At 50.0% G+C, this 17,624-nt stretch overlaps 1 protein-coding gene and 1 long non-coding RNA gene across 3 annotated transcripts in view; one reads left to right on the top strand and one right to left on the bottom strand.

The window, feature by feature from the left end:
- PAWR (pro-apoptotic WT1 regulator) overlaps nucleotides 1–10,378 on the bottom strand; it is a 143,942-nt gene extending 133,564 nt beyond the window's left edge. Inside the window, exons 1-2 of one of the 2 annotated variants that reach the window (XM_089674047.1) lie at nucleotides 10,282–10,378; nucleotides 8,592–9,205 (exon numbers count right to left, since the gene is read on the bottom strand). In XM_089674047.1, the coding sequence (XP_089530173.1) occupies nucleotides 8,592–9,104 (513 nt within the window). In that variant the 5' untranslated portion in view covers nucleotides 9,105–9,205; nucleotides 10,282–10,378. Of the gene's footprint in view, nucleotides 1–8,591; nucleotides 9,206–10,212 lie in introns of both variants that reach the window. The other variant, XM_089674046.1, reaches the window with a different exon arrangement.
- Nucleotides 6,157–17,624, top strand: part of LOC149464763 (uncharacterized) — a 46,472-nt gene continuing 35,004 nt past the window's right edge. The window contains exons 1-2 of the long non-coding RNA XR_016312293.1: nucleotides 6,157–6,503; nucleotides 7,768–7,995. This is a non-coding gene — a long non-coding RNA (uncharacterized LOC149464763). The remainder of the gene's footprint in view (nucleotides 6,504–7,767; nucleotides 7,996–17,624) is intronic.

The following is a 17,624-nucleotide window of genomic DNA, read 5'->3' as shown; positions in this document are numbered from 1 at the left end:
CTTTAAGTAATCTAACTTATTACAATATATTTTTATTTAGACCAGAGTAGTTTATTTAGAAAGAGTTGAAAAACATCCACATTAAAATGAATACCACTTCTAGCGTTTATTTCCAAATTACATAAAATGACACCAATCTTCCATATACAAGTCAAACGCAGGTCACATGACCAAGAGAACATGTAGACTTGCAGGTCACGTTGACTTTTCACACTCCCAAATGCCTGAATAATACTGTATTTCAAACAGTTGTTTTAGGTTGCCGCATTGTACATACAACCTGGGAAAATGTCAGTAATAAGCAGGGTTCAATTTCATAAAAGACAAAGCAGACATTGCTATACATTCTTACTGCCTTGTAAATTTTACACAGTTGTAAGTGGCTACATAACTTCTGTAGTCATGTCAAACAAGATGAAGTATCATTTTTATATCATAGGCTGTTGCTTTTGCACACTGACGTCAGTGAAGCTTACAAAAATTACTTGGGGTGACTTTTAGGATACTTGTTAAAAAACTGTAAATTCCATTGAGTCAGAAGGTAGTACAAGATTATAGCCAGCAAATATAGTCACAGTAGAATAGTGGGGGAAACCATTAGACTGGGTACACATATAAGCTGGGCCAATTTGCAGTGCGATTTCAAGCCCCATCCAGTGCAACTTCGTTCAGCGATTCAGGTACAAATTGTTAAAGTGTATGACATTAGAAATCATACCTGAACCGGGATGAAAATCGTACTGGACTCTTTTTGAAATCGCACTGTGGCCCATAAAAAAGCCTTTCGGTTCACACATGTCATGCAAATCAGATGCACTTCAAAACGCATCCAATTCGCATATATGTGAACCGGGGCTTAACGTGGTGATTTATGGTGAAGTGGTCTGGCATGGTCTCAACCTTCACAAACCAGCTGTGTGGTAGAATACAAAAGCAGCACTACAATCTCTTTAACACTTCAAAGAATCATCTCTTACGATTATTTATGTTAGCTAATCTTTAAAGGGTAACTTCACTTTCATGGGAAAAAAGAAGCAACAAAAAAATGTATATATCATATACAAATCACTAGCCATATTGTATTTGAATATTAAAAAATACCTTTCCTTTTCAATCTGAAGTGTTTAATTTTCTGTAAAATTCAGGGCAATATGGCAACCTGGTGTTGTTCCAAACATCACATGCTCTGATGCCCCCAGAAAAGTCATTTCCTGTTTGTGTGATTGGCTCCCTGATTTTCACAAACATTATTATTATACAGTATTGATAAAGCGCCGATAGTTCGCTCAGCGCTGTACATTACAAAGGGGGACAGAACATGTGACAGAACAATAACAATACAATGCAAAACATGAGGGGATTGAGGGCCCTGCTTTTTCATGAGGGGATTGAGGGCCCTGCTCTTTCGAGCTTACAATCTAGGAGGGAGGGGATGGTGGCACAGGAGCTGTGGGGGATGGAGTGGTAGGAAGAGTGGAGGAGGTCGGCAAGTTAGCAGGGGGTGGGGTAGGCTTCCCTGAAGAGATGGGTTTTCAGGGTGCGCCTAAAGGAGAGGAGAGTAGGTGATAATCTGATGGGTTGGGGCAGGGAGTTCCAGAGGATGGGTGACACCCTGGAGAAGTCCTGGAGGCGGCATGGGAGGAGGAGACCAGGGAACTAGAGAGAAGGAGGTATTGTGAGGAGCGGAGTGTGCGTGCTGGGTGGTACTTGGATATTAGGTCAGTGATGTAGTTTGGGGCAGTGTGGTGGATGGCTTTGTACGTCAGTGTTAGGATTTTGAATTTGATCCGTTGCGCAATCGGAAGCCAGTGGAGGGATTGGCAGAGGGGGGTGGCGGAGATGGAGCGGTTGGAAAGGTGAATGAGTCTGGCTGCCGAATTCAGGATCGACTGAAGCAGGGATAGCCAGCGGCGAGGCAGGCCAGTAAGGAGGGAGTTGCAGTAATCAAGTCGTGATATGATGAGGGAGTGGATGTGCTGTTTAGTGGTTTACGGGGTTAGGAACGTGCGTATTTTGGCGATGTTGCGGAGGTGGAGTCTGCACGAGCTTGTTAAAGATTGGACTTGGGGCTGGAAGGATAGGTTGGAGTCCAGAATGACACCAAGTACTCTGGCCTGCGTGGCGGGTTTGATGGTGGCGTTGTTGGACATGATGGAGAAGTCAATGGGGGGTGGTGTCCGGGCTAGGGGGAAGACAAGAAACTCGGTCTTGGAGAGTTTAGGAAGTGGAGCGACATCCAGTCAGATATGTCGCTCAGTAGGTGTGTGATTCGGGCAGAGACTGAGGGGGTGAGGTGGGGGGGGGTCGAGAGATCGATTTGTGTGTCGTCGCATATAGGTGGTAGTTGAAGCCGTGATAGTGTATGAGTTGGCCAATGGAGGAGGTGTAGATGGAGAAGAGAAGGAGCCCGAGGACAGAGCCTTGAGGGACCCCAACAGAGAGGGGGAGTGAGGAGGAGGTGGTAGCATTATAGGTAACACTGAAAGAGCATTGTGACAGGTAGGATGAGAGCCAGGAGAGAGCAGAATCTCTGAGGCCAAGGGAGTGTAGTTTTTTTGAGGAGGAGGGGGTGGTCGACTGTGTCGAAGGCCGCAGAGAGGTCAAGGAGTAGGAGCACTGAATAGTGGCCATTAGCTTTGGCGGTTAGCAGGTCGTTGGAGAGTTTGAGTAAGGCAGTTTCGGTGGAATGTAGGGGACGGAAGCTGGACTGTAGGGGGTCGAGGAGGTTGTTGTTGTTGTTGAGGTGAGAGCATAGGCGGGTGTAGACTAGGCGCTCGAGGAGTTTGGATGTAAATGGAAGCAGGGAGATGGGTCTGAGGTTGTTTGGGTCATTGGGGTCCAGGGAGGGCTTTTTAAGTATGGGGGTGATGTGTGCATGTTTCAGAGGGGAGGGGAAAGTGCCAGAGGAGAGGGAGAGATTAAAGATGTGGGTGAGGGAGCGTAGGATGGAGGGGGAGGGAGGTCGTAGGAGTTGTGATGGGATAGGTTCGAGGGGGCAGGTGGTGAGGCGAGCATCAGACAGGATCTTGGAGACTTCCTCGATGGTAGTAAGGTCAAAGGTGTGAAGTGTTGGGGGGGCTTCAGTATGAGGAATGAAGGGTGGGGTGGAAGATGAGGTCAGAGCAGTGGTGGGGCCGTGGGAGAGGGAACGGGATTAGAGGGAGTTTGAGCAGCGACAAGGTCCCTGTGGGTTATGTCGAGGGAGAGGGGGGATGAGGGGGTAGGTGTGCGAGAGGGGACAGGTTCAGAGGGCGTGTGAGTTGCGGCGATGTCCTTGCGAATTGTGTCAATCTTGTTTTTGAAGTGATTGGCAATCTCAAGGGCAGTGAGTGAGGTGCTGGGTGGAGGTGGGGGTGGCGAGAGTAGAGAGTTGAAGGTGGAGAAGAGTCGGCAAGGATTGGAGGAGAGGGCCTTGATGAGGGTCAGGAAGTAGGCTTGTTTGGCTGCGTGGAGGGAGGAGGTGTAGGTGTGGAAGGCAGATTTGTAGCGGGTAAAGGCTTGTTGGGATTTGGTTTTGCGCCATAGTCGCTCCAGGGCACGACTGCGTCGTTTGAGGGTTTTGGTGTGATCAGTCTGCCAGGGCTGGAGCGGTCTGGGTCTGACGTTGCGTGTGGTTAAAGGCGCTAGTGAGTCAAGGGCTGTTGACAGCGCGTTGTTGTAGGCAGTCATAGCCAAGTCGGGGCAGGACAGGGGAAGGATGCTGTCATGGAGTTGATCAGCTGCAGAGTGAAGGGGGGCAGGGTTAAGGTTGCGGAGGTTACGGCTGGTAGTAGTGTGACATTTGGAGGGGTGGGCGTTGGAGGACAAGGAGATAGAGAAGGTAATCAGGTTGTGGTCAGAGAGAGGGAAGGGGGTGTTAGTGAGGTTGTGGGGAGCGCAGCGGTTGGAGAAGACGAGATCAAGGATATTACCGTCGGAGTGGGCGGTGGATTGTATGCACTGTGCAAGTGCAAAGGAGGAGGTTAAGTGGAGGAGATGGGATGTGGCCGGGTTGTCGAGGTTGACAGGGATGTTGAAATCCCCAAGGATGATGGTGGGTAGCTCAGAGGAGAGGAAGAAGGGTAGCCAGGAGGAAAAGTCATCCAGGAAGCAGGGTATGGATCCAGGAGGCCGGTATATCACAGCAATCTTCAGGGGGGTTGGGGAGAATAGTCAAACACAATGGGCCTCGAAGGAGGAGAAGGATAGGGAGGGGGGGTTTGGGAGGACTCGGAAGGTGCTCTGCGCTGACAGGAGCAGACCAACCCCACCACCTTTACGACCATTGGGCCTGGGTGAGAGGGTCCAGGTGAGACCTCCGTAGGAGAGTGCAGCAGGGGAGGTAGAGTCAGTGGGCTGATTTTTGGTGAGATACTCCCAAAGGGTTAATCACTTCTAAAGGGATACAAACCCTGCAGCTTTGCTCATTAGAACACTGAAAGTGCATCGGCTGATTAATAATGAAAAAGTCACTATCATTCAGATTCACTCTGCAGACATCAAACAGCTTTTTCTTGATAGCAGAAACAGATAGGACTCTGCAGTTACTCTATGCCAGAGTTGGACCTATATTAGAATCTGGATATTTGACTTACATTACTAAAAAAGTACATGATTACTTATATAAGATTTATATTTGTCCTTACATATAGATTTAATTTGAGTCAGACTTTTCCATTTGCAAGCGATGAGTAATGGGTCACCAAAAGTCTGACAGTTGCTGTCTGCCATAACACAATGTCTCCCACATTCTCAAAGTGCATAAAAGCATAAAAAAATAACAGAGCCCTATTATTAAAAGTGAACTCTAGACAGAAATAAAAGACACACATTCATGCAGCTCTTTAATCACTGATACATCAATACATGTATTTTTAATTGCAAGCAGTGTAAATACCTGCATATCCGGTAACAACCTTTTCCAGATGCTGTATAGCAGGGATGGAGTGTGCGAGGAAGAACCAGCACAAGAAGCCAATCTGTTTTTGTGCTGACAAAAAGCACACTGACAGGAGAAGAAAGCAGAGTGACAGAGATGAGCTCATCACTGTGCAGCTTCTCCTTTCACTATCCAGTGCAGTCACCAAAACGTATTTACATTTTTCAACAGACAGTTGTTAGAACCCCTGGCTAGTTTTTACTATTTCAGGGGAACCATTAAAGAGACTTCCCCTCACTTACAGTAAAGAAGTATCCAGGGACACCAACAGCCATGAACCAGTCATTAAAAAAAAGTAAATTGCACATGTGCCCAGTCTATGGACATGTAAGTATTTACAGGTGAACTTTGGGAATTAAACTATGTATACCCTTGCAGTGCCCCCTTCCCCAACTACAGGGTTAAATGCTTGTTTAGTATTGGGGTGCAGAAATAAAGTTTTCTATTTACAGTAGGGGTGCTCAACCTTTTGAAGAGCCAGGGCCACTTAAGTGATTTGGTAAACAGTCGCGGGCAACAATGAAATTAAATGGTTCAGAATTTCAAATGCTTTTTTTTTTAACAGCATAATGAACAACTTCCTCCTGCAGCTGCTGAATGCTAGCAGGACCGAGAGGAAGAGGAGCCGGCTTTCAGCGGTTGCAGGAGGAAAATGGAGGAGATTGGTTCCTGTAAATGCTGCCCCTCCTGTACCGAGTGTAAAACAGAATGCGTCAGAGAGGCCACACTGGCCCCCTGGACCATGAGGCAGGGTCGCCACTACACCAGTGGCTGGGAAGGTGTGGTAAAAACACCTCAACTACAAGGTTTTACCATCCCCCAAACTGCAAATATAAACAAGTCCTTACTGTCCTGAGCCCCCTATAAGGCTGCTTTCACACTGATATACTGTGGTTTACCCGCACCACGAGTGTAGTGCACCTGTGGCTTAGCTGCACTTTGCCATAAATTTCTATTATGTCCTGAGGACTCGTTGCACTTTCAGAAAGTGCACCAAATCCTCAGGACATAATAAAAGTCTATCGCTCAGTGAAGCTAACCTGCAGGAAAGCACTGCGCTGCACCCGCGGATCAGTGTGAAAGCAGCCTAATATATGTTAACCCTTTTATAAATGCTAATATGCCCATTACAAAAGAAGTATGTGTTGTTTAATACATTGACCTGCTTTTCCTCTTCCACCTTCTGTAGCATCACTCTCCAGGCTGCTAAAAAGGTTCCGCCTGGAACAGGAGCTGGGACTACAGAGAAAGCATCAGCTTAAGCAGCTTCTGCTCCCTCCACAGCCACCTGCTTTCTCCATGGCCGACAGTGGCTCGATGCACTCTGCTGCTCTGGAATGGCGGGTCGGCAAGCCTAGATTGCGATCAACGGGTTGGCAACCCTGGGCATGCACTTTACAGGGTTGCAGTTACAGCCATATCAGAGCGCACTGCAAGCGACTTGTGGCCCACGAGCCACAGGTTGAGCACCCCTGATTTACAGTGCTGTTTTTGTCTACCCGAAGCTCAGTTCTACGAAAGGTCCCTCGGCATCACCATATACCAGTCACATGAATGAAGAAAGCCTGCCGAAGGTAAGATTAAGGTAAGTATTACTACTTATTCCCCTGCACATATAGCCTAAGCAAGCATTTAACCCCTGCAGTGCAGCGAAGGGAGAGCGGGCAACTGCAAGAGTAGATTTTGTCTATTTCCCAGAGTTCAGTCAAAAAAAAGCTTCAAAAACGAGCCTCCCAGGCTGCTTTCAATGTGAAGTTGTTCATTCACCAACATCCTCAAAGATTCTGAAGATGGATTTCAGTCTTTTTTTAACAGCTTATAAATATCTTCCATTTGTATTCACTGGAGGGCACGCAGGATGGCAAGATTCTGCTCTCACAGAAAAACATGTCTTTGTTGTGACTTTAGAAATGCCGTTTCCACAATGCTTACAGGTACAGAGGTCAGGGATAGCTGGTTTTAAATGCTTTTACTGCTTATTTAGAATCTGTAAATACTTTACTGTGCATGATCTCAGCACAGATTCACTTTAAAGATCCATTCTATAGTGTATATTTACGTCTAGGCAAAACAGTTTTTTTTTGGTTGCTATGGGTTGTCTCTGTTGCAGATTTTTCCTCACTCTCTGACTATAAGTAAGGGGAAACCTCTCTAACAGAGCCCCAGAGCAAAAAACTCAAGAGGGGTTATAATTCTTCTACACTCAATCCAAAAATAAAAAGTTTTGGCTGGACCTTAAAGCCCAACTCAGGCAAATTTGAAAATTCTCCCTTGCAGTGGGGCTGCACCTGCACTGCAAGGGTTAACGACTCATTTATTGTAGGGGAGAGTAGAAGTACTTTACCTTATTCAATCCTCCACTCCCACAGCAGACTGTGCTCCCCCATGCTTCAGTGATGGAGTGTACCTCAGCGTCATTGCATCCAATGCAGGGCTATGAATCCTGCATTGGTCTTAATGACTTCAGGAACTTAGAGAATTGGAGCATGTAGCAGAAGACGATGCAGGGACCAGTCCAGCAGCACAGAGGAGCGGAGAATTGGGTAAATAAATCTTTTTTCTACGTCCTCAGACCTAAATGAGCAATTAACCCACGCAGTGCAGGTGCAGCCTCACTGCAAGGGAGAAGTTTCAAGATTCCCGGAGCTGGACTTTAAAGTGTTACTAAACACAGGACCCTGCATTCACTAAATCTGGTCTCCCACAGTACACAGAACATGGAAGTGCAATTATTTTAGTAAATACAAAACTGCTAAATACCTTGTCTCCTCAGCAGTTAAAGCAGTCTTGTGACTTCTATCAGAGCACTGGTTAAAGATTGTAAAAAAATAATTTTCTTTCTACTCTAGGAGGATGCAAAACCCCTGACTGACCCTGTACTGATCACATGCACTCTCCCAAGAAGAAGGAAAAAAAACTAACAGTATACACAAAACTGAGCATGTGCAGAATGGCTAGGGTTCAGTCTATCTTATCAGGGAATAAGACGGGGACATTTGAACAAGAGGAGGAGCAGAGAAGACAGGATCAAACAGCCATTTTACACAATGCAAAGGATTAACCCCTTAGGTTCCACAGTGAGTATAACAAACATGCTTTACTGCATGTACATACTGATTTTACTGTTGTAGATTTAGTAAAACTTCGAAGCTGGCCATAGATGATTCTTTTTTTTTGTTCAGCCAGCAGGCTGAATTAAAAAAAAAATAAATAAATAAAAAACAGATTTCCCCATCCACACAAACAAGGTGCTCCTACCGGGACACAGTAATCTGACAGTGGAACTGTCTTCTGCCAGAATACTCCAAACAGCAACTGCAGCTGACTGACCACAACTGCTGATTGGCAAAAGTTTTCCAGCAATCCCACTCAACAGAATACATTCTAACGATCAACTTCTGTTGAACAGGAATTGCTACACATGGATTGAAACTTGGATGGTCTCTCCTGAACTGGCCAAATTGCGATCCTTTATGGCCCACCAAGATGAGAACAAGTTCTAGCCAGGTCTTGTTAGCCTGGTTGCTTGTAAAATATGAACATGCATGTAAGGTATATCAAAGGATGAAACAAAGCAAACAGAACTGAATAGTCTCTCTATATCTATATGTAGACACAAATCATTGAATTCACAAAGACATGTAATATAGTGACAGATTTCCTTATCACTTACCTCTGCAGAGGGTATATTGACAACTCCTGTGGACCTCCTCTTTTCCCGCAACTTTCTTTTCTCAATCTGCCCTTTACCCTTTCTTGCGCTTGGGCCGCAACTTTTCCCTTTATCTTTTGCTTTACTTGAACTCTCCTGGGACACCAATGGTGGAGGTTCCTCCTGTGTTGTTCCTTCCGTGATGCCATCTTGTAAGGGCGCTGAGGCTTTCTTCTGCTGGGCAGCCACTGCGGTAACCTGCTGTTCCTCCACAGTCCTACTCACAGCCGGGGCCTTACTTACTGATGCAGATGCTTGGCTATTGCTGTTGGATATATTATTACTACTACTATTATTGTTCATTTCACTGCTAGTTTTAGTCCCATTGTCAGTTGCTCCAGCAGTCCCTGCTGCGGCCAACTCGGCTGCATGCATCTTTGCCCTCATTTTCTCCCGCTTGGCTTTCCATTCTTCAAGGAAATCAGTGGTGTTGGACGAAGACGGGTTGTGTGACCTGTAGCCACCGCTTGCCATGTTCTCCCGTGTTCTCCTTGAGTTTCTCTAAGATCGTCTCCAGATGTTCAGGTCATTAATTGCTGGATTCACCAGTACGGACAGACAGGCAACTGGAGAACCTAATGATAACGTATAGATTATATAGGTCAGCAAATAACAGGGGTGAATGACAGTCCAAGTGTGTCAGTATTGACACCAAATGCCTATACTGACAAGTTAATAAAGATCACGCCACTTGGGCATCCAGAAAGCTTTGGTGCCAGGGAGTCTGACACTAATTTGGCTTTAATCTGCTTATTAGAGAGACATCTGTCCAGCTCTCTACAGACATACTGACACAGCTCTTTAATCAGCCTGTGCACACATCTATTCACACAGACACTGCCAGGATCAGACAGGCATGCCCTGCCTACAGACAGACATGCGCCGACTCTTTATTAACAAAGATTAAATAAATCAGGATCACAGGGGAGGAAAGGAGTGTGATCAGCCCTTTCCTCCACAAGGTTCTGATATCCTACCAGCAGCCAAAAAACAGAGCGCCACAACAAATCCTGATTTTGGACCTGGGCAGTAATGGGGGTAAGCTTTGCCAACAATTCAAAGTGCATCCCTCTCAAAGACAATGTGATTTAGGTGATCACATGACCTGACCTGCCTACTTCAGCATTCCAAACAGCTCTCTATTGGCTTGCTTTCTGGATACCTTAACAAACAAGTATATGGGATTAGTATCCTAAAGAAAAAAAAAAAAAGATGTATTGTACATGCCAAGACTTGCTCTACAGGTGACACGTTTTCCTTCTCGAATGCCAAGGCTGGCTATGCCTAGGCACACAACAGGGAAACCCCAGCCTAGGGAGTGCTAAAGGGCATCCACACGATCCTAGCCACCCTGATCACACAAATGCCTCCCAATGGGGACTACTGCTGATCTGCTCCGGGCTGAGCGCTAGATGGGAAGCCAGATCCTGCAGCAGATCAAAGTCACAAGTTCCCAGGCACAGCCGCTCCGCCTGTACATCAGTAGTAAAGTTCAATGTAACAAAGCCACCAGCTTCAACTATCAGCAGCTTCACACCTCACCTCTCCTGTCCCCTTCCCTCTCCCGGACACCGACCATTACCTGAGCCGCAGTTTGCTGTCAGCCCCCCCGAGCTCCCGAACAAGGTGCGGAGAGGAATCGTACACTCACCTCTCGCTCGCTCACTTCGCCTTCCCGGAAGAAGCCGAAAGTTCTCGAGGGATTCCGAAAGTAGACGAACTTCTGCAAGCCCGAGGGTGGTGACAATCGCATTCCGAGCCCTTCCGGAACTTGCCGAGACTCTGGCGGGTTTTGTGAACTGCGGGAGCATCTGTTGGTATTGTGTGTGTGGGGCTGAGGGGATACTTGTACGGACGGAGAGCTCTTCTATTGGTAGTCTAGATAAAGGGTATGTCGCTGAGGGGCCACAGGTACAGAACTCACCTATTGGTAGTCTGGGTGAAGCCATTGAGGGGCCACAGGTACAGAGCTCACCTACTGGTAGTCTGGGTGAAACCGCTGAGGGGCCACAGGTACAGAGCTCACCTACTGGTAGTCTGGGTGAAACCGCTGAGGGGCCACAGGTACAGAGCTCACCTACTGGTAGTCTGGGTAAAACCGCTGAGGGGCCACAGGTACAGAGCTCACCTACTGGTAGTCTGGGTGAAACCGCTGAGGGGCCACAGGTACAGAGCTCACCTACTGGTAGTCTGGGTGAAACCGCTGAGGGGCCACAGGTACAGAGCTCACCTACTGGTAGTCTGGGTAAAACCGCTGAGGGGCCACAGGTACAGAGCTCACCTATTGGTAGTCTGGGTGAAGCTGTTTAGGGGCCACAGGTACAGAGCTCACCTATTGGTAGTCTGGGTAAAACCGCTGAGGGGCCACAGGTACAGAGCTCACCTACTGGTAGTCTGGGTGAAGCCATTGAGGGGCCACAGGTACAGAGCTCACCTACTGGTAGTCTGGGTAAAACCGCTGAGGGGCCACAGGTACAGAGCTCACCTACTGGTAGTCTGGGTGAAACCGCTGAGGGGCCACAGGTACAGAGCTCACCTATTGGTAGTCTGGGTAAAACCGCTGAGGGGCCACAGGTACAGAGCTCACCTACTGGTAGTCTGGGTGAAGCCATTGAGGGGCCATAGGTACAGAGTTCACCTATTGGTAGTCTGGGTGAAACCGCTGAGGGGCCACAGGTACAGAGCTCACCTATTGGTAGTCTGGGTGAAGCTGTTTAGGGGCCACAGGTACAGAGCTCACCTATTAGTAGTCTGGGTAAAACCGCTGAGGGGCCACAGGTACAGAGCTCACCTATTGGTAGTCTGGGTAAAACCGCTGAGGGGCCACAGGTACAGAACTCACCTATTGGTAGTCTGGGTGAAGCCATTAAGGGGCCACAGGTACAGAGCTCACCTACTGGTAGTCTGGGTGAAACCGCTGAGGGGCCACAGGTAGAGAAGTCACCTACTGGTAGTCTGGGTGAAACCGCTGAGGGGCCACAGGTACAGAGCTCACCTACTGGTAGTCTGGGTGAAACCGCTGAGGGACCACAGGTACAGAGCTCACCTACTGGTAGTCTGGGTGAAACCGCTGAGGGGCCACAGGTACAGAGCTCACCTACTGGTAGTCTGGGTGAAACCGCTGAGGGGCCACAGGTACAGAGCTCACCTATTGGTAGTCTAGGTAAAACCGCTGAGGGGCCACAGGTACAGAGCTCACCTACTGGTAGTCTGGGTGAAGCCATTGAGGGGCCACAGGTACAGAGCTCACCTACTGGTAGTCTGGGTAAAACCGCTGAGGGGCCACAGGTACAGAGCTCACCTACTGGTAGTCTGGGTGAAACCGCTGAGGGGCCACAGGTACAGAGCTCACCTACTGGTAGTCTGGGTAAAACCGCTGAGGGGCCACAGGTACAGAGCTCACCTACTGGTAGTCTGGGTGAAACCGCTGAGGGGCCACAGGTACAGAGCTCACCTACTGGTAGTCTGGGTGAAACCGCTGAGGGGCCACAGGTACAGAGCTCACCTACTGGTAGTCTGGGTGAAACCGCTGAGGGGCCACAGGTACAGAGCTCACCTACTGGTAGTCTGGGTGAAACCGCTGAGGGGCCACAGGTACAGAGCTCACCTACTGGTAGTCTGGGTGAAACCGCTGAGGGGCCACAGGTACAGAGCTCACCTATTGGTAGTCTGGGTGAAACCGCTGAGGGGCCATAGGTACAGAGCTCACCTATTGGTAGTCTGGGTAAAACCGCTGAGGGGCCACAGGTACAGAGCTCACCTATTGGTAGTCTGGGTGAAGCTGTTTAGGGGCCACAGGTACAGAGCTCACCTATTGGTAGTCTGGGTAAAACCGCTGAGGGGCCACAGGTACAGAGCTCACCTACTGGTAGTCTGGGTGAAGCCATTGAGGGGCCACAGGTACAGAGCTCACCTACTGGTAGTCTGGGTAAAACCGCTGAGGGGCGACAGGTACAGAGCTCACCTACTGGTAGTCTGGGTGAAACCGCTGAGGGGCCACAGGTACAGAGCTCACCTATTGGTAGTCTGGGTGAAGCCATTGAGGGGCCATAGGTACAGAGCTCACCTACTGGTAGTCTGGGTGAAGCCATTGAGGGGCCACAGGTACAGAGCTCACCTATTGGTAGTCTGGGTGAAGCTGTTTAGGGGCCACAGGTACAGAGCTCACCTATTAGTAGTCTGGGTAAAACCGCTGAGGGGCCACAGGTACAGAGCTCACCTATTGGTAGTCTGGGTAAAACCGCTGAGGGGCCACAGGTACAGAACTCACCTATTGGTAGTCTGGGTGAAGCCATTAAGGGGCCACAGGTACAGAGCTCACCTACTGGTAGTCTGGGTGAAACCGCTGAGGGGCCACAGGTAGAGAAGTCACCTACTGGTAGTCTGGGTGAAACCGCTGAGGGGCCACAGGTACAGAGCTCACCTACTGGTAGTCTGGGTGAAACCGCTGAGGGGCCACAGGTACAGAGCTCACCTACTGGTAGTCTGGGTGAAACCGCTGAGGGGCCACAGGTACAGAGCTCACCTATTGGTAGTCTGGGTAAAACCGCTGAGGGGCCACAGGTACAGAGCTCACCTACTGGTAGTCTGGGTAAAACCGCTGAGGGGCCACAGGTACAGAGCTCACCTACTGGTAGTCTGGGTGAAACCGCTGAGGGGCCACAGGTACAGAGCTCACCTATTGGTAGTCTGGGTAAAACCGCTGAGGGGCCACAGGTACAGAGCTCACCTACTGGTAGTCTGGGTGAAGCCATTGAGGGGCCATAGGTACAGAGCTCACCTATTGGTAGTCTGGGTGAAACCGCTGAGGGGCCACAGGTACAGAGCTCACCTATTGGTAGTCTGGGTGAAGCTGTTTAGGGGCCACAGGTACAGAGCTCACCTACTGGTAGTCTGGGTAAAACCGCTGAGGGGCCACAGGTACAGAGCTCACCTATTGGTAGTCTGGGTGAAGCTGTTTAGGGGCCACAGGTACAGAGCTCACCTATTGGTAGTCTGGGTAAAACCGCTGAGGGGCCACAGGTACAGAGCTCACCTACTGGTAGTCTGGGTGAAGCCATTGAGGGGCCACAGGTACAGAGCTCACCTACTGGTAGTCTGGGTAAAACCGCTGAGGGGCCACAGGTACAGAGCTCACCTACTGGTAGTCTGGGTGAAACCGCTGAGGGGCCACAGGTACAGAGCTCACCTATTGGTAGTCTGGGTAAAACCGCTGAGGGGCCACAGGTACAGAGCTCACCTACTGGTAGTCTGGGTGAAGCCATTGAGGGGCCATAGGTACAGAGCTCACCTATTGGTAGTCTGGGTGAAACCGCTGAGGGGCCACAGGTACAGAGCTCACCTATTGGTAGTCTGGGTGAAGCTGTTTAGGGGCCACAGGTACAGAGCTCACCTATTAGTAGTCTGGGTAAAACCGCTGAGGGGCCACAGGTACAGAGCTCACCTATTGGTAGTCTGGGTAAAACCGCTGAGGGGCCACAGGTACAGAACTCACCTATTGGTAGTCTGGGTGAAGCCATTAAGGGGCCACAGGTACAGAGCTCACCTACTGGTAGTCTGGGTGAAACCGCTGAGGGGCCACAGGTAGAGAAGTCACCTACTGGTAGTCTGGGTGAAACCGCTGAGGGGCCACAGGTACAGAGCTCACCTACTGGTAGTCTGGGTGAAACCGCTGAGGGACCACAGGTACAGAGCTCACCTACTGGTAGTCTGGGTGAAACCGCTGAGGGGCCACAGGTACAGAGCTCACCTACTGGTAGTCTGGGTGAAACCGCTGAGGGGCCACAGGTACAGAGCTCACCTATTGGTAGTCTAGGTAAAACCGCTGAGGGGCCACAGGTACAGAGCTCACCTACTGGTAGTCTGGGTGAAGCCATTGAGGGGCCACAGGTACAGAGCTCACCTACTGGTAGTCTGGGTAAAACCGCTGAGGGGCCACAGGTACAGAGCTCACCTACTGGTAGTCTGGGTGAAACCGCTGAGGGGCCACAGGTACAGAGCTCACCTACTGGTAGTCTGGGTAAAACCGCTGAGGGGCCACAGGTACAGAGCTCACCTACTGGTAGTCTGGGTGAAACCGCTGAGGGGCCACAGGTACAGAGCTCACCTACTGGTAGTCTGGGTGAAACCGCTGAGGGGCCACAGGTACAGAGCTCACCTACTGGTAGTCTGGGTGAAACCGCTGAGGGGCCACAGGTACAGAGCTCACCTACTGGTAGTCTGGGTGAAACCGCTGAGGGGCCACAGGTACAGAGCTCACCTACTGGTAGTCTGGGTGAAACCGCTGAGGGGCCACAGGTACAGAGCTCACCTATTGGTAGTCTGGGTGAAACCGCTGAGGGGCCATAGGTACAGAGCTCACCTATTGGTAGTCTGGGTAAAACCGCTGAGGGGCCACAGGTACAGAGCTCACCTATTGGTAGTCTGGGTGAAGCTGTTTAGGGGCCACAGGTACAGAGCTCACCTATTGGTAGTCTGGGTAAAACCGCTGAGGGGCCACAGGTACAGAGCTCACCTACTGGTAGTCTGGGTGAAGCCATTGAGGGGCCACAGGTACAGAGCTCACCTACTGGTAGTCTGGGTAAAACCGCTGAGGGGCGACAGGTACAGAGCTCACCTACTGGTAGTCTGGGTGAAACCGCTGAGGGGCCACAGGTACAGAGCTCACCTATTGGTAGTCTGGGTGAAGCCATTGAGGGGCCATAGGTACAGAGCTCACCTACTGGTAGTCTGGGTGAAGCCATTGAGGGGCCACAGGTACAGAGCTCACCTATTGGTAGTCTGGGTGAAGCTGTTTAGGGGCCACAGGTACAGAGCTCACCTATTAGTAGTCTGGGTAAAACCGCTGAGGGGCCACAGGTACAGAGCTCACCTATTGGTAGTCTGGGTAAAACTGCTGAGGGGCCACAGGTACAGAACTCACCTATTGGTAGTCTGGGTGAAGCCATTAAGGGGCCACAGGTACAGAGCTCACCTACTGGTAGTCTGGGTGAAACCGCTGAGGGGCCACAGGTAGAGAAGTCACCTACTGGTAGTCTGGGTGAAACCGCTGAGGGGCCACAGGTACAGAGCTCACCTACTGGTAGTCTGGGTGAAACCGCTGAGGGGCCACAGGTACAGAGCTCACCTACTGGTAGTCTGGGTGAAACCGCTGAGGGGCCACAGGTACAGAGCTCACCTATTGGTAGTCTGGGTAAAACCGCTGAGGGGCCACAGGTACAGAGCTCACCTACTGGTAGTCTGGGTAAAACCGCTGAGGGGCCACAGGTACAGAGCTCACCTACTGGTAGTCTGGGTGAAACCGCTGAGGGGCCACAGGTACAGAGCTCACCTATTGGTAGTCTGGGTAAAACCGCTGAGGGGCCACAGGTACAGAGCTCACCTACTGGTAGTCTGGGTGAAGCCATTGAGGGGCCATAGGTACAGAGCTCACCTATTGGTAGTCTGGGTGAAACCGCTGAGGGGCCACAGGTACAGAGCTCACCTATTGGTAGTCTGGGTGAAGCTGTTTAGGGGCCACAGGTACAGAGCTCACCTATTAGTAGTCTGGGTAAAACCGCTGAGGGGCCACAGGTACAGAGCTCACCTATTGGTAGTCTGGGTAAAACCGCTGAGGGGCCACAGGTACAGAACTCACCTACTGGTAGTCTGGGTGAAGCCGTTTAGGGGCCACAGGTACAGAGCTCACCTATTGGTAGTCTGGGTGAAGCCGTTGAGGTGCCACAGGTACAGAGCTCACCTATTGGTAGTCTGGGTGAAACCGCTGAGGGGCCACAGGTACTGAGCTCACCTACTGGTAGTCTGGGTGAAACCGCTGAGGGGCCACAGGTACAGAGCTCACCTACTGGTAGTCTGGGTGAAACCGCTGAGGGGCCACAGGTACAGAGCTCACCTACTGGTAGTCTGGGTGAAACCACTGAGGGGCCACAGGTACAGAGCTCACCTACTGGTAGTCTGGGTGAAACCGCTGAGGGGCACAGGCACAGAGCTCACCTATTGGTAGTCTGGGTGAAACCGCTGAGGGGCCACAGGTCCAGAGCTCACCTATTGGTAGTCTGGGTGAAGCCGTTGAGGGGCCACAGGTACAGAGCTCACCTATTGGTAGTCTGGGTGAAACCGCTGAGGGGCCATAGGTACAGAGCTCACCTATTGGTAGTCTGGGTGAAACCGCTGAGGGGCCACAGGTCCAGAGCTCACCTATTGGTAGTCTGGGTGAAGCCGTTGAGGGGCCACAGGTACAGAGCTCACCTATTGGTAGTCTATGTGAAACCGCTGAGGGGCCACAGGTACAGAGCTCACCTATTGATACTCTGGGTGAAACCGCTGAGGGGCACAGGTACGGAGCTCTATTATTGGTAGTCTGGGTGAAGCCACAGAGGGGCCACAGGTCCAGAGCTCACCTATTGGTAGTCTGGGTGAAGCCCTACACACACTCTTCAGAGTCTCCTCTTCCACATCAGGGTCTTAAGTTCTTCCTTTTCATCTTGCAGTCCTCACCACAGCATGGCTTTGGCAGCATTCCAGTGTAGACGGAAGTGGACTCAATACTGCCCTCCCTAGATTAGTGTCATACCTTTCCATGGTGCTGGAGCCTATTCCAGTTGAGAAATTCTGATCTAGTGGGCCAAAAACATACCGTCTTGCCCCAAAGAAACACCTGTACTTCTTTGGCGTGACAAGCGACAGCACATCGCTGAGATAGGAACGGGCTCTATAGAATAAAATGAACATCTTAGCTCCCATTCACACTTGGCATGAGCTTAGTCATGACATTTTTATGCTATTTTGTGCATTGTTGTAGAACAGTAGCAGGATTGCGCATCTATGGACCATATACATTTTTAAATGGGATCACCTGATAAAATGGACAATTCTAGTATTGTTTTGCATTATCGTGCTTCTGGAAACCTGTGATAAATTGCTTAGGTGAGAAGGGTGGATATGGGACAATTCACAATGTGCAGTACTACTGTTATGTGCGCAGGTGGCACCTGG

Source organism: Staurois parvus, unplaced genomic scaffold (genome assembly GCF_062004578.1).
Source record: "Staurois parvus isolate SC_StPar_1 unplaced genomic scaffold, SC_StPar_1.0 ptg000147l, whole genome shotgun sequence".
NCBI classification, from domain to species: Eukaryota; Metazoa; Chordata; class Amphibia; order Anura; family Ranidae; genus Staurois; species Staurois parvus.
This window is presented reverse-complemented; position numbering and strand designations above follow the sequence as displayed.